The 25711-nt window shown below is 43.4% G+C and overlaps 2 protein-coding genes across 4 annotated transcripts in view; one reads left to right on the top strand and one right to left on the bottom strand.

Moving 5' to 3' along the window:
* Positions 1 to 197: 197 nt before the first annotated feature.
* prdm10 (PR/SET domain 10) lies at positions 198 to 11726 on the bottom strand. The gene is made up of 22 exons (XM_022761500.1): positions 11597 to 11726; positions 10610 to 10771; positions 10372 to 10431; positions 10178 to 10282; positions 9017 to 9191; positions 8537 to 8778; positions 7654 to 7854; positions 7325 to 7397; positions 7045 to 7162; positions 6827 to 6947; positions 6137 to 6409; positions 5456 to 5800; positions 4992 to 5147; positions 4713 to 4892; positions 4514 to 4624; positions 4076 to 4276; positions 3793 to 3936; positions 3361 to 3531; positions 2630 to 2767; positions 2309 to 2486; positions 2127 to 2224; positions 198 to 1163 (listed from the first exon to the last, which is right to left on the bottom strand). The coding sequence occupies exons 1-22, from the start codon at positions 11666 to 11668 to the stop codon at positions 975 to 977; spliced, it is 3513 nt and encodes a 1170-aa protein (XP_022617221.1). The 5' UTR covers positions 11669 to 11726; the 3' UTR covers positions 198 to 974.
* A 5113-nt stretch (positions 11727 to 16839) lies between these two features.
* aplp2 (amyloid beta precursor like protein 2) overlaps positions 16840 to 25711 on the top strand; it is a 53420-nt gene continuing 44548 nt past the window's right edge. For 2 of the 3 annotated variants that reach the window (XM_022761491.1, XM_022761492.1), the window contains exon 1: positions 16841 to 17134. In XM_022761491.1, coding sequence (XP_022617212.1) covers positions 17063 to 17134 — 72 coding nt within the window. In that variant the 5' untranslated portion in view covers positions 16841 to 17062. Of the gene's footprint in view, positions 17135 to 25711 lie in introns of all 3 variants that reach the window. The other variant, XM_022761493.1, reaches the window with a different exon arrangement.

The raw sequence follows: 25711 nt of genomic DNA on the forward strand, positions 1-25711 counted from the left end.
GTTTCCTGGTGCTATTCAATCTGTTATTTAGCTTTCGGATATGTTAACAGCAAAATAGTCCATAAGGTTAAAGGTCAATTATATCCAACAAACGCTGCATGAACTTTTAAAACCAAATGCAATTCTTAACATTCAGAGTCTTGGAAAAGTAGAACTGATTATGTTTACTTTTTAAAATTTTACTATAAAAACACGGGTGTTGTGGTTGTGACAATGACAAAGAAAAAGAGAAAGATTGCTTATTCTGATTTTTTGGAAAAATCAGGACAATCCAGCATGTGAATAAAAACTGATGTCTGAGACATTTCAAAAGAGGAAATTCATGGAGAAAAATCACATCAGATATCAGCAATGATCTGCAAACATACGACACAACAGAGGATGTGTGGGGTACTTACGCTGGACAAAAACATAATGACCTGTTTAGCAGGATTGCTTTATACAGTACTTTCCCATATTTTTCAGTTCAGTATTTCTTTCCAGAGTTTCATTTACAAATACTATTCTTCAAGAAATGTCCATTACTTTACAAATATGTAAAATGAGCACTCAAATCTGTATAAGGACTGAGCAACAAAACCTTTCCACCTTTTCCAGGCCTTAAAAAGATCTTTCTTTTTCGATACTGTATAACTCGCACAGGAACTCTGTATTTGATGTAATGGTCCTCACACTTTCAGCAGTTCCATTGAAAATGTTTCAGAAAGAATCCACACCTTCCATTGCTGTGGGTTCCAAACAAGTGTTCAGTCAAGTTTTAGTTTTTTATATATTCAGTTCAAACTCAAAACTTTGCATTTTGCTCTCTACTAACTTACAGACACATAAAACTGTGCTGGTCGTCTATTCATCCCCATTTTATCTCTCTATGTCCCCGACTCTGTTTCCATCCATGTATTTATTCATTCATGTGCGCACAAGCGTCTGAGGTCTACATGCAGGATCAAGTCTGTGAGAGTTCTTCATTGTACAGTTCAGGGTTTTGTGATGTGAACCTCACTAGTGCCGCTGCCATTGGTTGTCGTGGTGATGATGTACTGCGTGGTGGCTTGCTGATTGGTCGGTTGCTGCTCCAGATGTTCAGTGTGCGTCTGGGTTGTGCTCTGAGGAACGGTCTGTTTTGTCTCCAGGTCAGTCTGGCCCTCGGAGATCACGTAGTGTGTCTGCAGGAGAAGGGTGAGAACATCTTTATTTCCACATGCGCCACCATTTTCAATTAAAAAATTCTGCTAATTTTTCATTTATTATTATCTGGAATGTAACTCCCATCTGGCAACAAAACTGTGTACGCCGAGATACGATAAATTATTTCTAGACTTTCACAAATACTGAAAGAGCAAACAATGCTTTTCACATGTGCTTCATCAGGCTCACTCATCAACAAGAGGGCAGATTACAGTCGGGAAGGTGTAAAAAGCTACATACCCCCTAGTTTGAAGTAACAGTAAGTACACAGTTTAGATGAATAAGCATAACCTAAAATGCTTGAATCAATTTTTTTTTAAAAAGCTTTGGTGTGCAGCAAACCCTTCTCCTATTCTCGGATTCATCAACCAAAACATTTGTTAGGTTTCTCAAGAGCGGTTTTGGCAGTGTTTGACTCCAACTAACTCCTGGCTAATCCAAAATTGGGCAAGGGGGAGGGGCGTGTGTGGAGCAGGGACTTTGATGCATGTCGGTTTGTGGCAAGCATACGCTCGCCCATCTGTCACTCAAAGCGGCACACCCTCAATTATGCATAACTTAATAAAATGTAAACAGGTGAGTTACATAAAAACTCGCCCCCTGTACAGTGGTTATGAAGGAGGAAATTAGCTATAGAGAAAAAAACATTTTAACATGGGAGTCTATGGGGATTGACTCACTTTTGGAGCCAGACTCTAGTGGCCATTAGAGGAACTGCAGTTTTTGATACTTTTTTTTTTTTTTACTGCATATTCATGTGATCCAGATATGTGTATATATGTGTTGACACTTTCAGCTGCTTTGTGAGCCTTACCAATAAGAATATGAGAGAGTGAGAAAAATTAAACTGCTTCAGCTGTGCTCAACACTGATTTCCTTGACCAGAAATACAAATACAGTGTTCGTTTTCCTCTAGCAGGTATCAGACAGCATTTACTCACCGTTTTCACCTGGTTGCTGTTGACTCCAGATACAGGTGTGCTGGCCTCAGCTATCACATACTGAGCGTGAGGTAGAGCCATCATCTGGATCTCAGATGCTGGAGCAATAAGAATTTAACATGTTAACTTAACATGCAATCAAACAGTAAAGAGCCATCAAGTATGGCATGTGGGGCACTCACGGTAACCTCGGTAGTTCCAGTTCCCAGGTATATACGCATGCTGCACAGTCCCCTGTTGCTGCTGGGTGCTGCTTGTTTGCAGGGTGTGGCTCTGAGCCAGAGTTACAGGGGTCAACTGGGCGGGGCTCAGCTCCTGACTAGCCTGCTGGGAGGTGGGGCTTAGAGGCTGACCAGTTACCTGAAAGAGGGAGAAGAGATGGTTATTATTCTTCTGTTATCAAGCTTAACATTTTGGGTGATTTCCATAACAGACTGTTGGTTGTGATTTTCAGATTCTTGTAAAGAATGAACCTAACCCCAGAGTCAGAAATGAGGATTCACCTGGGTGGCACCTTGTCCAGAGCCTGAAGGCTCGCTGACCTGGATGTGTTGTACCTGGATGGAGTGCTGACTGTAGCCATGCGGGTCATGCAGCTGGCTCACATCTACTGTGGGGTGCTGTGAATGTGGGGAGGAAGCCTGTGAAACAGAGAAAATAAATACTTGTTACTGCTTCTTAAATTCACCTCAATCCACCACGGGATACATTTTAATAAATGTTTTCTGCAATTTTCAAACGATAGCAGGAAATGAAAGGTGGTTTAGCTGCAGAAATGTCTGCAGACCAACCTACAAACCAAAGCAGTCATTTGCCAGAGTCTTCATGGTGGCTGCTGGTTACTGCCAGCCCTCCCTTAAAACTTTAAGCCTTTTAATTTGAGTGTAAAAGAAAGAACAAACCTCACCAACTCTTATAAGTGATCAGTTGTTTTGGCCACATGAGAGGTAGAAACAACAACAGAAGTTAGAGTTGCCAGTCCGAGACCAACATGGAAAATTTGATTAGTGAATCAGAAAAAACAGCTCTCCTTTCTGTCGACCGCTATGGTTCATATATCCATACAATGATTAGACTCGTGTTTATATCAGCACAGCTGTCAAGGTGTATAACTGTGATTGTGAGGTGGGAGGTTGTTTAGATACTCAGTCAGCTTTCTGTGGATGCATAAAGCTAAAAAAAACAAACAAAAAAAAAAACAAGTCTAGGTCCTGGATGAGATTCTGGATCTTACCGGAGCCACCTGCACCACCTGCAGCTGAATGTGCTGCGGCTGGGACAGGCTGCCTCCTGCCTGAGAGACAGGGATGTACTGGATCCTCTGGTAGTCTCCCTGTGCTGTTCGGTAGTCTGTGGTCAGTGTTTGAGAGAGCTCCGTCATGGCCTGGGTGAGCAGATCTGTGGTCTGTGGAGAAAATAAATCATAGTTATAATATCCAGTGTCTATTAGTTGACTATTTTCCTTCATTCCTTATTTCTTTCTGTCTTTCTTGCTTCTGCTGAACTGAGTCCAGTTTTCTATAGCATTAACATTTATTTACACTGTAGCACTGTTCTTTACCATCACTGCTTTTTTCTTTATGTAATAATAATTTTCATGGTAGTATGTGACATCCTTTGAACGGAAATCTGCTCAGCATTTGTGCTTAACATGTGTGTTTCTTACCACTACAGCCTCAGCTGTGGTTCCGTCTGAACTGATGACTGCAGGAGCGCTACTGATTACAGCTGTTGTCAACGGAGCCTGGATGGTGTTGGCGAGCTGGGCGAACTCTGGATGCTTCTTCCTGATGTGCTGAACCATCTTGGTCTGAAACACGAGCGCACAGAAAGTTATCAGGTGGGTCTGAGACACAGCACAGGATGTTGAATTACTGTATCAACAGTTGATCTCCATATAAATGTTAATAGGTAAGATTCTTTAACTTCCATGGAGCTTCATTACTGACCTTGCTGCTGTACTGTTTGGCACAGTGTGGGCAGCAGACCGGTGCCGTGGCGATGGTGCCAGTCAGCTGGGTGTGTGTGCTCAGCATGGGGTCTGGTTCACCAGGAGCAGCTGGTCGCAACTTACGGATGCTGGGAGGCAATTCTGCCCCTGGGTGGTTCTTCAGTATGTGTGCTTTCCTCTTACTGGCACTCTTATACACCTGCACAGAGATCAGCTCATTAGTATGATACTAAAAGCTGGTCTCCTCTGATCTGATTCAGAGTTTAGGGTAAAGCAGATGTTAGCATGTTTGCTTTAAGGCATGAATTTTCACATTGACCCCGGAATCAACTGAAATAAATTTTAAGAAATTAAATGATTAAAAAAAAATAAATGTAAAAATTATGAGTCTTTTCCAAAACTCACTGTTTGAAATAACTGGAAGGGAAAAACAAACCTTGTCACAGTATTGGCAGAAGTAGTCCCTGTTGGGCTTGATAATTGGCAGCGTTAGCTCAGGCACGTCATCAATACGCATCTCGGGATGACGCTTGGACAAATGATTAACCTGTAACCAGAAAAATAAAGCTGGAAAAAAAGCTGGTGCACTGAAACTAAACATCAACAAAAAGAGCTTTCTGTGGGTTGTTGCTCACCAGCATTCCTCTGCGTCTGAATCCCATCATGCACACTCTGCATTTGAACATGAAGCTCTCGAAGTCAGTGGTGGGCACCTTCAGTTTGAGGGTTTTGGAGCGGTGGATCCGGTCGGCCTTCTTGGCCTCTCTGTCAGGATTGTGCATACGCTGCATGTGCTCCCGCAGCTTATCTTTCCTCTTAATGTCACAGGGAAAGAATTGCCCATTAAGATCTGATGGATCTATGAACTAACACCACAAGCTCTTATCTCTCAGTGCTCTCCCTGTTCATCTTACCTTGAATTGTTTGCCACATGTTGAGCACAGGAAGTCTTTGCGGTCAGAGTGGCGTAACATGTGCAAACGCAGCTTGTCCGGCCGGCAGAAGGCCTTTTCACAGTCTGAGCATTGGAAGATCTTCTCTGAATGAAAGCAGCGTATATGCTTCTTCACCTGAGGAACATAAACATTTTGTAGTCTGGGAACTGTAAATGTGTCAAACTTCTATTTTAAATCAGACTGTTCTTTGCTTGGTTCTGTAACTACACTTACGTTTTTGCAATGATTAGAATTAAATGATCAACAGGTTGCACACAACTTCTCCAACATGTTGTTTCCCTCTCGAAAAGCCTTTGTTTTGATTGTGATGAATACATAATAGAAATGTGCAACTGCTTTTTTTTTTTTTAAACATCTAGAAAGATTGACAATTCTCCTCCTGTCATGTCTAACAAACCCTGCTGGAGACAAACATCACCAACCTGGATGAAGTCAGTAAACGTCTTCTTGCAGGAGGGACACGTGAAGCAGCCGTCCACCGCATGCACCCCTACGTGGTCTTTGAGCAGGTCCAGCTTTTCAAAGGTTTCTGGGCATAAGACACAAGAGTAGGTGCGGTTCTCTGTGTGAACCAGCAGATGGTCCTCCAGAGCTGAGTCACTCATGAAGCTCTTGTTGCAGATGTGGCAGGAAAAGGTGTAGGCGTCCCGGCCGTGGACCCGCAGATGCTGATCCAGCTTGTCTTTGTCCCGGAAGGCCTTGCCACAGTGGGTGCACTTAAAAGGACGGAAACTCTTCCTGATGAAAAGGTGCTGCAGCGCTGCGTTCTGAGGGAGAAAAGAGAGAGAGGGGAACTACTAACAGACATTGATCTGCAGAGGCACAGAGAGAAGATGATGATACAATGGAGTTTGCAGGAGGGGGTATATCCTGAAATGTCACATGAACACAAACACCATGGAAAATAACAAAAGGAATCTTTGAACCTCGTGTTTCTCTGCTCTCCTCCAGGTCCCACCTACCTGCACATCCATCTTTGAGGGAAGCACGCATTGAGGAAGAGAGACACACGGTTGTAAAGCAAATCACAGCTCTGACAGCAAATAACAGACTAAATATAAAACACTTTTGCGTTTCAGTGAACGCACAGTCTCCCATCTTACCCGTATCCTCTTGGCACGGCGCATATCCTGAGATGTGAGGTGGGCGTCTGATTGGCTGCTCTGTGCCGGGTCTTCCTTTAGCGGAACTGGCAGGTCCGTGTTGGCAGGTGGGGTGACGGACTCCGGGACCGGTTCTCCTGCAGGAGGTATGAGCTGACCCTCCACCTCGGCCCCGGCATCCACCTCCGGCTCCATCTCCACCACCTTCAGGCCGTTCTGAGCTCCCTCCACTCGCTCCTCCAGCGGCTGCTTCTCCGTCAGTTCCAGCATCTCCTGATTAAAAAGGTGATTGGAAATTTGTAATTAAAAAAAGAATGTTATTGTAGGTTGGAGTTTTTCAGTCACAAATTTCAAAACAAACTGTAGATTTTCATTAAGTCAGTTATCAGTGGCACACTTGAAGTCTTGCGTTGCTCATTTTATTTGGAATAATATTTTTGACAAACTGAAGATTTTTTAATTATTATTTTGCTCCGAGATAATTGTATAAATTAATTAAAATTTTTCCATTTTATGTTGAATGTAATATTGTATGTCGCAGGGCTGAAACTAACAATTATTTAATTACAGATTAATCTGTCAGTTAACTTTTTAGTTGATCTATTGGTCTATAAAATGTTAGAAATTAGCATAAAATGCCAATCAAATTAATCGATTAATCAACACAGCAATTATTAATGTGTCACTTACTGTTGTCTTGTCCCCGCCGGTTTCTACAGGCGGTTCCAGACGTATAAATTTCGGCGGCCGCCCCGGTCTTCTTCCTGTCCCAAATCTCTTCCTGCCTCTTCCACGACCCCGACCTCTGGATCTGAGAGAGTAAAGACAAGCTTAAGAGGTCATACAGCCTCTAGTGTGAAGGGAATCACAGCCAAAATATGAAACGAGGTGATGAGAAAAGGTTTTACCTGGTGACAGAGCTCAACTTGTCGTCGTGCATGTTGAGATGTTGCTGCAGTTGTTCAGAGCTCACAAAGCGGCGGTTACACTCGTAACAAGGCCAGTTCTTCTCTTGCTCCCGCAGCACTGAAGAAACAACAGAAGGTGAGGACCAGGGAGAAGCACCACTACTAACATCTACTACTGGTAGAATAGTTTGTAACGGGACAGATGTCGTCACAAACAGCAGAGCTGAGACGTGGTGTTGATATTAAATGAAGTAAGCACTAGGTGTCGCCAGAGACTCACCTTTTCTCTCCTCTTCCGTTACATCGTGGATCTTTTGATTTACAAATTCTGCATATGATGCAGCGTACCACACCTGCAGAGGGAAATCTCATTAAAAACACAAAAAAAAAAATATTTTCAGCTATAATTCAGTTATTGGGACCGATTCACTCTTCTTTTAGCTTTGATTTGTGACCAGCTGCTCATGAGCAAAATATCTGGCTCTTAATTTTCCAGATGTCTGACTTTCAACTGAACTTGATGGAACGTCTTCACCAGCCTGTCTGCCTGTTGTCGGACAGGTATGATACAGATGTAATAAAATATAAACTGGACTACACAGGACTGACCTTGAGCTCTTGTTTAGGTTGGATGTTCTTGATGGTTGTGTAAAATATCTCTGAGCCGTACTGATAGGCCACCAGGTTCTGCTCCAGGTGGTTCTGAGCAGGCCTCACAAACATCATCCAGTTACAGCTGTCCTCGTCAGAGAGGTCCAACCACATGTCGTTAGACTTCTCTCCGTCTTTCTCTGTATCCAGCAGACACAGCTACGGCAACGAGCACAAAAACAGTTTAGATATGAAGAGTGCAACCTGACTGCACACGCTTGCAAAACAAAACGTTTTGCTCAGCTATTATCTACCTCACACTTTCTTATAAAACTGTTTCATTCACAAAAAATATATTTCCTCTTTGTTTCTTTGCTAAGAAGCAGTAATGTAAGGGCAGCCCTGTGATTACTTCACTCCAAGCAAAAACTACAATGAGAAGTTATTCAAAGTATCGGAGTTTCAAGAAGTATCCCTGCCCAATATCACAATTTCATTTTTTTATAGTATATTTTTTGAGCTTTTTATGCCTTTATTTGATAGTACAGTAGAGAGACAGGAAATGGGGAGGCAGAGAGAGGGGGAATGACATGCAGCAAAGGCCGTCCGCTGCGGGACTCGAACCGGGGCCGACTGAAGCGAGGACTGTAGCCTCTACACATGGGGCGCCTGCTTAGACCATTACGCCACACGACGCACTCACAATTTCATATTTAACAAACTGTGCAAATAAAACAATGTTTCAGGTAAAGTGAGACACCCTTCTTATTACAGAAAATGGCAGATGCTGTCATTTTACAACATTTTACTCCATGCAGCCAAATGTCTGAATACAAATTGCACAACTAAAAAGAGCTCAAAGCAATTAAACAGAAATTAGTCACGCAGAGCGCGGATTTACTTTCAGATGGATGTAATGGTCCCGTAGTTCACTCTGAGGAACCAGGGGTCCCTCCACTGGACCGAACTGTGTGCGTTTTGGGATGCGTCTCTTGGAGAACACCCCGCCCAGGAAGCGATCGATGTAGAGGACCAGAGGCAGACTGGCTCGGGCCTTGGACATCACCGGCCGGTTGGGGATGGGGTGCAGAGGACCGTGCTTCAGACAGACCGAGGGGTTGGAATTATTACACTCCTCGCACCCTGAGAGGCAACGAAAAGGAGAAATCAGTAAGTCAGAATCACCACAACATATATAAAGATAATGCAGTCTAACTGATGAGGACCAACGCAACAGCTTTGCAACAAGTACTACAGCCGTGCAGCTTTTCATCTTAAATCATTGTCGCTATCTTCTCCTGTCTGCTCCACATGAGTGACAGAGAGTCCTGACAGAGACAGACGGACGACTGTGATATAGCTGCAGGGGGACGTCACTCACACAGGCTGTGAGGGTTAAATGATTCAGGCTGACGAGGCTCCCAGTCATCCATCTCGGAGTCTTCGTCCTCGTCTTCATCCGTATCGTCTGTGGAGTCTGTGGCCCCGAGCGGACTGGTGGGGGGGTCTGCAATGTCCGCCATGGAGGTGAGCGAATTGGACACAGACAGCTGCTCCTGTGTTTGATCATTTCATAGAGTTAATACTCACTCAATTGTTTCTCCTTATGTGGGAAACAGTGACAAATTCTCATCTTCAGGTTTAGCCTGTTCACATGTAACAATGCAACAAAAGTTAATATAAACGGTATAAATGTATTCCTGCAGTTTTATACAACTAGATACTATTTATTTATCACCTTCTGTGCATGTAAAACTAATTTTGTGGTTGTAAAGTCAAGAAACCTTAATCTATTCTTTGTTGCTGTGGGACTGACACTGACATCAAAATCAAAAAGTTAACCTGTGACATTTCTGGACATGATTTTTGAATATCATACATCATATGTGATTACATCTGTACTGCAAATATCTCCAATTCATCAGCTATGGGTAAAATGAAGGGAAACTTAACTAACAGAGCTCAGCAGCTGATCCTCAGTTTTTTTGGCTTTTTTTTTTTTTAGACGTTTTAGGTAAAGCTTTAAAGCTGTTTGAAACCAACTTTACAATTTGGGAAACCTTTATTATATTTTCTGAAAATGTGGAAAAGTGAAATTAGACTTGTCAAATGTGAACTAGATTATCCCAGACAAGCTGCAGACTCTTCAAACACCGTCTCAGATTTGTGAAATCTTTATTCTATTTGTGAAAATATGAGAAAGGGACATGTCACTGCTTTTTTTCCCCCAATGTGATCTTGGTGTAAAAAGCTCTGTAAGTTAAGTTCCCTTCACTTTCCCTTAACTGATGAATTGGAAGCTAACTTCAGTGTCATGGTGTAAATCAAATATGAACGGCACCTAGTCAGACCACTTACCTGACGGAATAACAAAATAACAATGTTTTCGCTTGAATGTGTGTATACATCATGACATAATTTGTGCTTACGTTTGCTTATGTGTCACTGCTATATGCTAGAATATGGGTCAAAAATAATACACACAAGTGCTATTTGCTTATTTGGAAAAGTAAACAGCTAAACACAAACAGTGTGTTCTCACCTGGGACACTGGCTCCAGGATAGCCTGTGGAGTCTCCGCTACGTTACTGAGAACATGCAGGTTGGCAGCGTTCATGTTCTGTCCGCTGGGCAGCAAAACTGTGACCTACAGAGGAAATTCAGCCGCTTTATGGTTTTGTAAAATTGACGTGTCACAGAGTGAGTTAGCAACGTGACAGAGCTCGGTAATCCTACCTGCTGAGTTGTACCATCCTGCTGAATATAAGCCACCTGAGGCTGATCAGCAAATACAGTCTGAAAGACAAAAGTTGTGAGCAAATCTTTCATGACCGAATGCATGTTATTCATTTCATACTTTGTACATTTGAAAGAAAAAAAAGTGAAAATAGATGAAATTATCTCATAAAAGAGAATCTCATAAAAGGCATAATAAGCATGAAAGTATCTCTGCTCTGAATAAAACCCTTATTACCTGAGCGCCATCTGCAGGATGTATGTAGACCAGTGTGTGCTCTGCAGACTCTACAGAAGCATAGGAGTTCCCGTCTGCTGTATAAACCACCTGCTGCTGTCCCCGGTCCGCCTGCTCTCCACTGTACACTATCTGGGCCACTGTGCTGCCTTCAAAATGCACCTGCAACAAATGTGCACAGGACAAAAAAGCTTTCAAGCACCTGCAGCATTATTACACTGTCTGACTGTGACTCAGCCCCCATTAACTTTTACAAATGTTGTCTAATATACAGTACTGTGCAAAAGCTTAGGCACTGAAAGCTAAGTGAGGATGCTTTCAAAATTAAAGCCATGAATACTTTTAATTTATCAATTAACTTCACACAAAGTGCAGTAAACAAAGAAAACCTAAATCAAATCAATGTTTGCTGTGACCACCCTTTGCCTTTAAAACAGTACCAATCCTCCTCAGTACACCTGCACACAGTTTTTCAAGGTTCTTGGCAGGTCGGTTGTTTCAGCATCTTGGAGAACTTGCTACAGTGGATTCAGACTGTCTCAGTCTCTTCTGCCTCTTCGTTTAATCTCAGACTGACTCCATGGCGTTAAGATCAGGGCTCTGCAGGGACCTGTTGCAGGACTCCTTGTTCTTCTTGTCAATTAAGGATAGTTCTTTGTGACTCTGGCTGTATGTTTGGCTTTGTTGTCATGCTGCAGAATTAATCAGATGCCTACTTGATGGTACTGATGACAGGGAGGAATCTAAACATCTAAAATGCCTCTTGTCTTCTTAAAGTCCTTTTGGAGGGTAAGGAACCACTACTTGGAAAATCCTACTCTATTCTATTAACTAAAGCTATAAAAGTGGATGGTGAATTTGGGGATTTAAGACCAGCTAGGGTCAGTGGACAGAAGTGAGTTTCCTGATCTGCTTAAACTGTCCTCTCCTGTATCAAATGTACTATAGACTGTGACTCTAATATAGCTGTTCAGGGGCAGTTCAGACCTGCGTGGCGTTGCCTGAATCACTGTTAGCAGTCTGACTCCACACAGCAGAGGGTTCCTGCTTGGTCTCCATGGCAGCTCGGTGCCAGGCCTGTCGCCAACCACGTCCCCTATCACTTCACTCCTGAGACAGCCAGGGACGCCTGTAATGCGCGTGCACGCGCGCACGTACACACACACACAAACACACACACACACACACACACACACACAAGGGGATTTGAGTGATTTACATCATAATAATATTGCATGATGATAATAGCTAAATGTGACTGTGATAATACTAAAGTTAAATATTGATTGCTGCTTTAGGGCTGTCGATTCATAGATGTTTAGAGATTGTCTGTAGAAATGTGTATATGGACTGAAGTAATCGTTATGGATGATAGAGCCTCTGATGTCACAGCTTTATCAAAGCCATTACATGCTAGACTTGTTTGTTTAGGGAAAAGCTGTTTGGCTGCAACAATGAGGCACTACGGCTGCGATCTTTGAGCTAAGTGGAACTGAATTCAACCCCATGTGCCATCAGAGAGAGGGGTTCGGGGGCTCCAGACTCTGTTTTGCCCTTGCTGACAGGACTTGGACGCCAAAATAAGGCAGCATGTCACTTCGTGCACAGAGCGGTCACACAGGACTCTCAGCGGGGGTACGAAGGAAAACGCGGTCAACGTTTGCTCATGAGGCCGCAAGGAAAACAGTGTCTAAATACAACCGTATGTCGGCATAAAAAACACGGTGAAAAGTCGGGACTCCGTGAACTCATTCAGAAATCTAGCTGGAATAATCAATAATAAATTCAATTCCCCCCTATTTTAACCCCGCAGGTTCTCAGTCCCAACCGGACCATACCACAAAAACCAGCGCCGTAGAAACCCGGGCATTTACTGCACCGCAACATTAGCACTACAGCCATATAGTCCCAATGTAACACCGGCCATGCAGACAGACATAACTTGTTAGGCCCCAGGACGTGGACCACAGTCTGCGGTTTTTGACAAAAGTGGTTTAGAAGCGGTAAAGGCCCGAATTATTTGGATAGACCCACCCGTCCCCCAATTCTAGTTGAGCCCAGCCCTTCCAGTCTACTGTGAACAAGGAAGAACGGGCTCCATTTTGGGTGGGACTAACAACAACAACCACATCCGAAGAGACCCAACGAAAAAAATATATTTTATACCGGTGCAAATGCGTTAAAACAACCCGCACTTTTAATTTATATTAACAGAAAGACTACAGAGCAATCGAGCAACAGAACTGGTCATGAAGCAATCCCTGGTTTTCTTACATTTTGTGGAAAACGTACAAGTTGTTCTTACCTCAGAATGGTAGCTGCAGAGATGGCTGCATTGCATATATTAACATAATCTGCCTAGCAACACGCAGGAGCGTGGCTTCTGATTGGTGGTTATTTACTTGGGAGCAAAAGCAACACAATGCATTTTAAAATATCGTCACGAAACGGTTTATGTACCCGTTGAAATTTTAAAGTAATGTGTTTGGACAGTTAATAATGGACTACAAACGTGTTTAATCGCCTCGGTTATAACTGGTGATCAGTTTTAGTCGCTGAAGTTGCAGCCAATCAGAAAAATAACACACCGAAGTCGTCCAATTGAAATAAACCTGTTGTCCAAAAAGATTTTAAAAAATCTTCTACTTTTCGTTAATAATTCGAGTTTAAGTTAACGTTACTTGGGCTGAAATGTTTTTCCCCACGTGTATATTTAAAAAAAAAAAAAAAAAAAAGAGGTAATTTTTCTCTTTAAAAAAAGGGGGGCGATGACGGTTGACCGAAGTGTAATCTAAATCATGAGCGTTTACCGCCCTCCAGTGGTGATAAGGAGGAATAGCAACAATTGATTTGTCAAGTCGCGTTAATGCAGACATCGCAATATACCAAGACTTCCGGTCTGTACTTTCAAAATACAGTGACCAACAAGAGAATAATGTAGATTTTAATACTGGTCAATATTCTTCAGAGATATCAAAGGGCAAATAATCATGTTTGTATCAAATGTATTGTATTGTATTGTATTGTAATTGTATTAATAATATACACTTTGTAATCAGAGCATATATTTTTGTTGTAAAACAATACAATACTTTGTCATCACACAATACAAAGCACCATGCAATAAATGAAAAATACCTGTAATACACAGAAATAGCCTTGCAATCAAAGCTGGATTACCAACCAGACAAAGCTGGCAACTTCCCAAGGGCCCCCAACCCTCAGAGGCCCTCATTGCACATTTGTTTTAGTTCATATTGAGCTCACTTGTTATAAAGATTTGTTCTTTCCAATTGCTTAGCTTTTTCTAAGCAATTCTGAGTGTCATATTATTAATACACAGAAAACCTCTAGAAGAGTAGTATTAGAATTAGGATTTAAAAAGCCTTTATTGTCACTGTAAGCTCTGCAAACAATGAAATTTGGATACACAGTAGACATCATAGGAAAACTGTAAGATCACAAGCAACACTTATTTTCATTATCATTTGACAGTAGGTCTGATCTGTCATCTATTGATCAATGAATCATTTCAGCTCTAGAGTACTGGTTGGTTTCTGGGTGCCTGAGCAAATAATGAAACTGACATGTACAGTGGGGATCATTAAGGGCGCAACAACAAGTTTTTGCTTAGGGCTATGCCAACAATAAGAAACTCTGCATGGGACCACTCACAAAACCAAAGTTGGCTGCTGTTGCATCTCATTGCAGTTGACCTAAATCTATTTTCCCATTTCTCTGATTGCTTTGGTTTGTATTTTGAAAGTGTGTACCGGAAGTGGTAGTATGCTGTCATGTCTGCACTGATACTGACTTGGCAAATTTAATGCTGCAGTTTCTTAATGTGGCCACTAGTAAACACTCATGACTCTATGGATAGGAAAACAGTACAATAAAATAATAAACAAAATATACATATTTACATTTACAAATAAATAAACAAATAAGAAGCATGTCCATGAAATCAAAGCAAATATACCATGGGTGATTGTCCTATTCAGTATTTATTCAATTAAAAATGAAGTAATAACAAATGACACTTCAGTCCTATCATCAGTCCAGCCTTCAGCTGAAGCATAACCACAGAGGTAAGAAAAAAGGGGATTGTATTGTGTTAGTCCACATTAATCTGTTCCTACAGTACAGTGCCACCAGCTGCCTACAGAACACTTGTCCCATGGGAGCTATTTGGAGAAACCTGATGGACACGTGTTTGTGTGTGTGTGTGTGTGTGTGTGTGTGTGTGTGTGTGTGTGTGTGTGTGTGTGTGTGTGTGTGTGTGTGTGTGTGTGTGTGTGAGTCTTGAGGAAAGGCCTTTTAACAATTAAGAAGAAAAATGTGTGTAGAAATGTTGTCCTCATAGACGAGACTATTCTAAACTATATGACTAAGGGAAATCTCTATTATACACCCTTACAATGAATACTGTGGTCACCACTGTGCTAGTATTCTGCACTAATTACAATGTGTCAAGGTTCAATTTACAGCTTCTCAGGGATTTGGTGAGAGGCAAGTGGTATTGGATATTTTCATATTAATTAAGTAAATAAAAATGAACACTACATTTCAGATATAGAGAAAAAAAAAAATGCAGATTTACATTTAAACAGAGTCTGACTTACTCTCCCCGGACTACTGTTAACTGGGGAGCTAAAGAGGAAAGTTAATTATCTGTTCAGTTTTTTTCCAGAGGCGTGTTTACTGAGGTATCTGAGGATCAAATTAACACGTGCCAAGATTAGACGTAACATGTTCATATTAAATTTGTTCTAACGTGTCTGGCAGCTGATGTTTTAAAACTACTACGTCAACTCTGATGCATTTCAGAGGAAACTATCCTTTTTAGTCCACTACATGTATTGACAAAATGTTACTGTGTGTGTGTGTGTGTGTGTGTGTGTGTGTGTGTGTATAGCATCTTGAGCATCTTTCCTTTACTTTTACACTTCTTGAATTGAGAACTTTTATTTGTAATTGAGCATTCTCATCATGTTGTATTGACATATTTACTTTAGTTAAGGCTTTACAACTTCCACCAAGTATAAAAGATAAATGTGACTTGACTCAGTGCAGTCAAAACAGTCATTAAAAAGCAGAGGATGGTGCAGGATGCACTTCCTGCACCAGCTCAGGAAGTTCAGGAACTGCTGATCCAGTTCCACATTTCAGTCACTGAATCTGTTCCCTGCACACCCTTCACCTTCTGGTTTGTCAGTCAGGCCTGCTGCAAAGGTCACTGGTGCCGATCTACACACCATCCAGAACTGGTACACCCCCAGAATCAGGAAGCGGGCAGGAAACATCACTGCAGACCCTCAGATGGTGTACCTGGAATCTGCTGGAGCCACTCTCCCAGTTTGTGAGTCAGTGCTCCAGTAACCACTGGCACCACTGTTGCCTTTACTCCCCACATCTTTTCTGGCTCTTCTTTCCTTTTTCAGCCACACACACACACACACACACACACACACACACACACACACATATATATATGTGGCTGAAAAAACTCACATTGTGCAATAAAATGTATAAACTATATCATCCATAGACAAGCAGGCTGTACATACTCTATATAGATGTGTATACATGAACATAATGTACATAACCACCTAGTGTATGTAGATAAAGTAACTTATTAAACTACCCACTTATATTTATTACAGCTGTTCCACCTGTTTCCTTCTGGGTGTGACCTGTAGCCTATATAGACACTGTATGCTGGGTCCATTGTTGTTGCTTTCTTTCTTCCCTACTGGATCGTATGTAATAGTCTTTTTTTAAATCTTTGTTCATCTTTGTTGCCCTTGTTTTTGCTGTATGTCCATGTGTACCTTCCTGGACATTGTTATTGGTACTGTGTGTGTAAGTGCACTGAGAGCACTGTATACACAAACATACTAACTGATTCTGTAAATAAATAAATAAATAAAAAATAGAAACAGTATTTACTGTTAAAATATAGTGGATAAAGCCTGGAAATACCAATAAATGCCTTAAAATAAATGCCTTTGTACATAATTGTCTTACTTGAGTGATACGTTCTCCTTCATCCTGCAGCTCATGAGACAGATGTTATGGTGAAGATATTGTTGCTGAGCCACTGTGTCCTGTGTAACTGGTGTTGCGGGGTGGATGCTGGCCGCCTGGTGGCGCAGCGTGCTGCTCTGTGGCTCAGATGAACCAGGGGAGGGAGGAGGCAGCGGAGGCAGAGCCGCCGCGCCACAGACACAGTCCACATTTCCAGAGGAGAGCGACACTCAGTCCCCCTCCAACATTTTCTGTCGAGCTCGGGTAACAAAACAAGCGGAGCAGGACTCGTCCCGCTCTCCGGGATAGATTATCAGGTTATTCCCAGGACTTGGTTTGCTCCTTATTCTCCCGGACGTCACCTCACGCACATATAGCTCATAGGATATAAGTTATTTACAGTAGCACCACCGGAAATCCTGGAAGATGGGTTCAGTCCCGGCGATATCTGTCCTTATTTTGGGCATTGTGGTTCCAGCGCTGGCCGGCTATATCGAGGTATGTAATCTGAAATGTTTCCTGATTTATGACGTGCCAGGTTAGTCTGACCTGGATCAAAAACCAGCGGGGGTATGCTCTTGAAAAAAGCTCATCTTTTAGGACTATATTTGTCCTCTTTTCACATGAGGCATTTATGGCCAAGCTCTGTTGATCCTCTAACGAACGCACTATTTTATCTCGCGTGATGTGATTGTAAAATACATTGATTGAGCTTTGATTACTTCTCTCAAACAAGATTCCTACATAAGTAGCGGAATTGATCATTCCACATAATAATGTAAGGATGTGTGTCATATTTGTTATTGTTTTTCCCCCCGAGTTTAAAGGCTTAGAATGTGTTCTCGGGGGCTGATATAATATCAGATCTAGTTAAATATGAATAAGCTTGTCTTCAGGTGATTTTTCCACTTCATTCTTGCGCACTGATTGCAGTTTGTTGGTGTGAGTTGAACAATGTGGGTCCGGAAGGTGCCATAACAAGATTATAGCAGGGTTTGCTGCAGAGATCAAATGAAAGACAACTGGCGCTTTGTCAGGCCTCTGGGGACACACAGGACCTCTGCAATGGATCACAAACAGAATGCTGTACTTAATGATTGTGTCCATCATGTCCGTGTATTACCATAGAGGAGGGAACCATTTACCTACCTATTCAAATTCCAGCTATTCCTGTGTCATCAGGATGGCCCTCTCTAATACCACACCTGTGAAGCAGGCAGGCCACTGTCCTTACTCAACAGTGTCTCTTTATGTCTTATTTTGAAAGGTTTATAGTCTGTATTGCAATTAGAGCCACTAAAATAGTGCATTTGTTAGATCTAAATAGGCCAAATGTAGGTCCTCCTGTACCAACACACCCACTCATGCACGTGCACACACTCCTCACCTACCTGATGCCCTATTTTCCTGCTGGATCACCGGTTATTGTCCCCGGACACTGATGCCTGCAGTGTCAGACGTGTGTGTGTGTGTGTCATCGGATGACAATGCACCCATTTTCAGAGCAAACAGCCACCGCCACCCCTCCGCCCCCTCAGAGGGTAAACACAAGTATTCCTGCTTACTGTTGAAGCAACCATGACAAAACATCTTAACAAGACATGTCCTCCTGGCACTGTTGTGTGCCACGCAAAGTGATTATCAGGGAATGTTTCTCTCTGTCTCCCATTTGCAAAAAAAAAAAAAAAAAAACTCGGCCATTTTGAGGCAGTATTGGCTGGCATTGTGTGGTGGGAAATAATGGTTATTATGTCCCCCAACAAAATCTATGCTGCTGCACTCTCTCTACAAAGACCTGTCCCCTCTGCAATGATTGCCTCCTCAGTCAGCCCTCCTCGCCGCACAGACTTGCTGATCGATATTGCACAGACTCTCCTGAGATGATTAATGGGTGAAATCAATGAATTTTCTTGATCAGTCACCCAGATTAAATTGAGAAATGTACAGTGGCTGCTGGGCACCTTTTAAGTCCAAGTCGCATGCGAGGAATCTTGTGGTTTAATCAATGGCTGTCCTGAAAGACAGGGCTTTTTTCTTTGTTTGATAGGGCATTTTTATTTGCAGTAAAACATGATGTGCATGTAATACGGATATTCATATCTCTTGCACCAGTTTCCTCTGCCTCCAGATGCACACTGTGTACAATGAGACTTAGCACTGAAGTGATAATAAACAAACCTGAAAATATGGACACCTGATAGTGGGAGAAAGAGGAGATCAAACCAACACCAGGATTTTATGATGCATGCCTCCTCAAAAACAGCATCAGGTTACATCCTCAGTTAACTGAAGTAAAAGATTCACAGTCAGACTCACAACGTTAAACATCAAAGTGTCCTTTTCTCAACCAAGGACAGCAACGAAAACCAAAGCTGTGTTGCCCCTTTTCTTGTGTAACTCATTGTTTTTGAACCACGTCAGGCCTGGACGGCCAAAAAAACAACTTCCCGGCTGTTGACTGATGCTGTTATTTGTCGGTGAAGCTACTGGTGTGTGCAGACTGGGCCCTGCTTGATGAGCTTGTGGACACACAGCTGAGGTGGATATTGCTGTGCTGACATGCTGACTGCACTCACTCACTCACTCACCCCCCCACCCTCATCCCACCCCCACCCTCCTGGACCTTGAGCTTGAATTTACGAGCCGTGAGAGGTCCACAGAATGAAAGCTCCGCGGGGACGCTCTCAGTGTCGGTCAGGGATGGTTTATTCCCTCTCATCCCTCCATTGTTCCTCATCACTTTGCGTATTGTGAACGCAGAGGTGTCATCAGACCAGAGTGGCCCTCTTGTGTCTCGCAGTTCCTCCAGTTTGGAGTTAGCCGGCTACTCTCAGCTGTGCAAACCGTTTTGTTTTGTCAGATACCTGTGAGAATGCAGGATTGTGAGCTTTTGTTTTTTCAGCTTTGCACCCCACCCCCTCCACCCCCACCCCCATCTGAGCATCTCTGTGTCAGAGGCTTTACAGTCTGCAGTGGCTTCAAAAGAGGTTTTGCCCTGGTGATTTATAGGTCTTTACTTTCTGCTCATACCCCTTCTTGTATAAAAAAAAGAAAAGAAAAGAAATAGCGCACAGGCTAGAACCACATAGCAGGTTTACCCAGAGAGTTGCGTCACACTGAGGCATTTGCTGATATGGGTCCCATTGGATTAATGGAATACCAACTATCTGGAACAGTTAATGCATTTGGTACATTTGATTCTCTGCTGATTTAAGCAAGCAGAGATTATCACAGCTGTGACAGTGTTACACAACACAACATAACATCAGACTTTTTTTTTTTTTTTTTTTTGGCCTGTCATAAAATCCAAAAACAGTGGGTGTTTTCCTTCCAGTTGGCCTGTAGCATCAAATATATCCACACGCGTCTAGATTCGAGGCAAGATGGAGCTTGTGTGGAAGAGAGCCACAGTGTTAACTCATGCTGGTGGTTGGTTATATAGCGTCTGTTTGCAAACGTGTACTAGTCGGAGTAGTCCTTAGAGGAATGGACAAGCAGACCCAATCCACAGAAGTTCAGTAATGCTGGATACTTGTACACAGGGAGAAGAAGAAGTAAGAAAAAATTCTGTTTCGCATAACCCCACCCCCCCCACCCCCCCAGCCCAAAGAAAAAAGACTGGTGCTGTGCTTATTGCTCTTTGGTTACAGTCCTCTTGCAACAGCATTTTTCCTCTTATGATTCAAAGTCTGTGTGCGTGCTTGGCTGTGTGTGCATGTGGGTGAGTGCTGATATTAAAGTGCGCTCCTGTGTGCTTCTATGTGTGTATTTGCTCTGGATATGGGCTGATAATGAACAATTGCTCATGAATGAATGCTCCCAGTTTGGCTGTGATTGTCTGGGCGGGTGCTGTGGAGCCGTCCGTTAGCAGGGCTGAATGATTCCCTATGAGGGCCTTTTGTGTGCCCCTGAATAGCCGGTACGACCCAGGGTGTTGTCACCCATACAGAGGTGATCAAGATACCGAGCAGAGACGAGAGCAAAGGCCTGGGAAAAAGAAAAAAAAACCCAAAACAACAATCGGTAGCTCTTGCATTTGATAATGATCTCTCAATACATCGTTGTGAGTGGTGGCTCACAGTTAAAGCCTTTCTGTAGGCTGCTTCTTCTCTCTCCTCTAAGCTGTAAAGATTGCCTCTTTGACCTCCACGTTCTGCCGTGTCAATCAAGCTGAAGGCAGCAGCATGTGCTCCATCAGCTGAGAATCAGCCTCGCTCGCCCTTGAATTCGTAGATTAGCGCCTAAAACCTTGCTTTCAATTGTTGGGACAGCCCTGTATCCCTGAGAATCCTCTTAGTGACAAGAAACACTGGGTGCTTATAGATCTGCAAAGGGAGAGGTACTAATCCCAGAGCCCTACCCTTCTCCGTGTGCTCATACACACACTCATACGCTCACTCGGCTCACTCCCCCACTCGCCCACTCACTCAGTCACAAACCCTCATTTCCACACCCTGCAGACGCAAACTGACTTCAAAGTGTCACAGAACACAGTGAGTCACCTGTGTGTAGTATCAGTAGCGCTCATTGCAGGTCTGAACTGTGCTCTATGTCTAACAGTAGGAAGGGATGTCTGACTGAATCCAAGCCCTTATTCTCTGTCCTTTCATTTCCTCAAACATACCTTCCTGCCACTCTTCATCCACAGCCTTCACTCTCTGTCTGTCTCTCCATCTTCCCCTTTCATTGCCTCGGCTGTTTCTTCCTCCAATCCTGTGCATGTCTCCTGGAGCGATTCCATCGACAGACACACTCTCAGCTCATCCCGGGGATTTAAATAGAGAGGCCTCATCAGGCGAGACTTGTTCTCAAGATGCCAGGCTTTGTCTCCCAGCCTCTGCGTGCGCTCTAACTATCCCAAGTGAACTGAGTTGCCTCTTCGCCTTTTTTTTTTTTTTTTTTTTTTTAGCAATTGGAAATGTGTGTTTGTGTGTCTGTGTAGGCCGTGTGTGTGTGTGTTTGTGCAGCCGAATCCTCTCACAGCTCAGCTCATCACATATTTAGTCCGTTTTTCTCGGCGAGAGATCCTGGGTGGCGGGGACTTGGCGCGCAGTGAGTGAGCGGGTTCAAATCGACTCACTCATGACTGCACATCGCTTAAGTTGCACCAGGCCTCCTGCCGTACGGAGGCCAATCTGCACAGCCGCGACAATCCTCCGCACAGACGCGCGAGCCAAGGTGAACGCCACTACACCTGAGTCTGTATGTTTTTCTCACAATAGCCCGGCTCAGCGCGGCTGCACGAGAATTCCTTTTGTCGGTTTATATGCCAGAGCGCTCAGGAATGCATAGCCTGAAGTGCAAACGGCTCGCTGTATTGTGCTGTGAGCAGCTCTCTTCCTGTGATAGCAGTGAGAGTGAGTACACTCGGGCAAGTTCACTAGACAAAAACATCCCCTTTAATCCCTTTGAAAGGAGCCTTGCCATTTCAGACTTTATTTTTTAATGTATTTTCTGTTTGAGAATGAGAAGACAGTCAAAGTAGGTGGGTTAAACCCTGTCACCCCCCCCCCCCCCCCCCCCCCCCCCCCGCTCAGTCTGTGTGTGCATGTGTGCGTCTGTGTGTGTGTGTGTCCATCCCTGTAGCTCAGTGAGTCACTCTTGCTGCTTGGGTTTTTCTTCCCATGAATAAAATATCCGGTGTGCTATCTATGAGTTATAGTGCACATGTACCTCTGCCTATGGCCTCGCCCGTCTCCTCCTCAGTCCCTGTCCGTCCCAATGTGAAAAGGACCTTGCCTGTTGTCCCCTCTTATGTCTTATTCAGGTGTGTACTTGCAATTTTGTAAGATGAGTGAGTCATACGCAGACTCCATCGAGGCCTGCACACTGATTTGTCTGCCTTTTTCTTTTTTCTTTTTTTTTTTTTTGTTGCCTAACTGGAATAAAATGGAGGCAGGCAGCTAAGAATCAAAGAGCTAGTTAACTGTATGCCAGGCATTGTATCTCACTGTTTGCATGCTCAACTGCACCAGAAAATATAAGAGCATAAATTACTAAAGGGCTGTTTTTTTGTTTTTTTTTCTGACTGTGTTTGAACCCATCTTCAACTGAATTTCGTCTCTTGTCGAACAAGAGCATTCAAATCAGACCCAGTTTTCCAAACTTCAGTTATAATTGATGTGTCTTTTCTTAGTGCTTTGTTGATTTGTTTCTTTGTCTCTTTCTGTGTGTGAGCTGGAGTGTGTGGGTGGGCCTGTCTGTCTTATTGTGTATATTTGTGTCTCTTTGTTCATCAAATGTCTCTGTACTTACTTCACTCTGGATGTGCATGCACCACGCTGGAAAGCCACTGTTTTGATGTTTTGTGTTTTGGTGTCACGACCTGAATACTGTAGGGCGCGATTTGAGGACGGTCACGGCAACAGCGTCTGTGTTCTTTGTTGTTTTTTCTGTGGTGATTCGAGAAGCCACGAGAAGTCCTTCTCTTAACTTATCTGCGTACCCAGGTATAAACACTGAGTGCCACAGTTTTATAGCTGAAGGAGAATGTGGGAGGAGGCGGGGCTCTCGCCCCGATAAGCTGGCTGGATGACTGGCAGGCTGCCTTGCTGCTATAGTGCTCTATTTTGCTGAGCAACGCTGCTCAAATACTCCCATCGGCTGCCAGGGAAAACAAAGCATGTTAGTTCCAGCTCCCTCCCTGTTTACTGAGCTTCCTTCACATCTCTCCCGTTACCCCCGTGCCTATAGTGGGAATGGTATCATCCAGACTGGAAACACGGACTCTGTCCTGTTTCTTTTTTTCTTTTTTCTTTTTTCTTTTTTTAAGTTTATCCTTTTTTTTTCCTCAGGAGAGTGGGGGGGAAATGAAAATGTCAGAACGGTAAAAGATAGAAGCAGTGCAGTGTAACTGTATACCCCCTGAGAGAGGCCTGTGCTGCTGCCACCGCCGCCGCTGGTACTCGAGCTGTGTGTCAGCCCTGTTAGCAGCCTGTCTGATACAGCACTTTCTCAAGGAGAAGGCGACCAAGGACAAACAGCAGCCCTGTAGGATGGTCCACTTGGGACACAGACAGAACAAGGGGGAGATTTCACCTATGGAAGAGAGAAAGGGAGGGGGGTGGGGGTGGGGGGGTGTGTGTGCTAGCAATCCACCTTGGACTTCTGAGGCATAACATTTTTTTTCCCTGAAACAGAAATTAGATGAAAATTTCCCCTTGAGTTTCACTGTAATTAATTCAATGAGAGGTGTTCATGCATGATGAAGAGCTGAAGCCTGCAGATCCCCTCCCTGCCGTCACAGAGGCAATAAAAAGAAGGAGGTTTGTGTACTGTATAATTTAAGGAGGAGGCGAAACGTAAATGAGAGTTAGAACTCGGCTGGAGTTTGTTGGACATATTTCCCTCAGTCGAAAATAGAAAACTCAAGATGACGGAGTGGGGAAAATTAATGTAGCTTGAATGCTAGCAGGAAACCCTGGGAAATAAAGGGACACTCATAGATACACAAACAGAGTGAGACAGAGAGCATGTGCAGCAACTCCCCGTTCTGCCTTGGGCTGTATTTCCCTTTAGTTCCCCTGCAATGACTGTACACAAGTTTTCAGCAATACAGTTTTTTTTAAGGCATAAACAATAACCTCACAGGCTGGAGCCGGAGCCAAGCACAGCTGACATTGGGGCAAGTGGCGGGGGTCACCCTGAACGGGTCGCCAGTCTGTCACAGAGCCTATTGATCAATTAAATTTAATTTACAATGACATACAACAGAGAGAAGCGGCGAATCCTCACATCTGAGAACCTGGAACCAGAAAATGTTTGGCATTTTTGTTTGATAGATGACTTAACAGATTAATCAATTATCAGAATTATCTTTTAATCTTCTGTTGATCAACTAATCGATTAATCTGCTTATTGTTTCTGCACTGGACAGTTCCCCATTTGATTGTGTCAGTGTCTGTTGCTGCACGCTCAGGTCCTAATTGTAGGCAGCATATTTAGCATTCTGTACCATTCTCCCTCCACCTAGATCGGGCAGTGGCTGAGCTCTGACCCTGATATTATCCTTGTAGTATTCCACTTATTAATTCTCTAACTAATGACCAGTGGATGTTTCCATTATCTGTCACAAGAAGTTATTATAACCCCATTCTCATTGAAACATCCATGGGAACTGATTCTTACAGCAACAATGATTGTGCATCAAGCCATGAATTCTGAGTGCTCTCATTTGACATCATTTGTAAAAATTAAAAAAAAAAAATTTTGTTACAACCATGTCCTTTTTACATAATAGGTTCCCCCGAAAACGGGACTTTTTTTTTTTTTTATTACAAACTGCAGTTCACGAATGCTGCAGCCGTGCACCTCTATCAGCCATTTTGATCTGAGATAAAAACCAATCAAGCACTCCAGAGAATTCCATTAGTTTGATGAGATATGAATATAGCTCCAAGCACAAATCTGAAATAGTCTGCTGTTTTCAGACAAACCCATTAAAAGTCATTTGATCTTCTGCAGCTAATTATAGAGCCTTCTGAGCAGCTAGCCGCCTTTACCGGACTCCACCCCCTCCATTCCCCACCTACCCTCCAACCGCTCCCTTCAGTGTTCATCACATCCCGTCCTTATGTTTCAGGAGCCCATTTAGCGTCACTGCGCTATTATTGAGGCGCTGGGAGCTGACAGGCGGACATTGCAGCCCAGTCATGCGAGGGATTTGTCTCATAGTCTCCGTCATCACGCTGGTTTGGATTTGGGATCTCTCCCAGAAAAGTGGCAGGACACCGCAGAGGGGTCCGAATTGGGTTGTACACTTTAGGACAAGACACAGGAGGTGGTGGGGGGGGAACAAGGTCAGCCCAGTGACAAGAAGCAAATGCAGTAGACCGGCCTAGAGAGGGATGCTCTTGCTGTGAAGTCTGTGTCTTCTCCATAGAAACGTGACTGATTAGCCACTGGCCTCAGCATGTCTCACCAGAGTTATATTCTTCGCTAGTCTGATTGAAACTCCTCCGCCTTCCCCTCTGCAGAGAGGCTGAGGGAGGGCAGAGCAGGGCTTAATGACAGATAAGCATATCTACATCACATCCATCATTTTTTTTTTCCCCTGGTGAAGATGGCCTCCCCTTG

Source organism: Seriola dumerili, unplaced genomic scaffold (genome assembly GCF_002260705.1).
Source record: "Seriola dumerili isolate Sdu_G_001 unplaced genomic scaffold, Sdu_1.0 BDQW01000413.1, whole genome shotgun sequence".
Classification (NCBI taxonomy): Eukaryota; Metazoa; Chordata; class Actinopteri; order Carangiformes; family Carangidae; genus Seriola; species Seriola dumerili.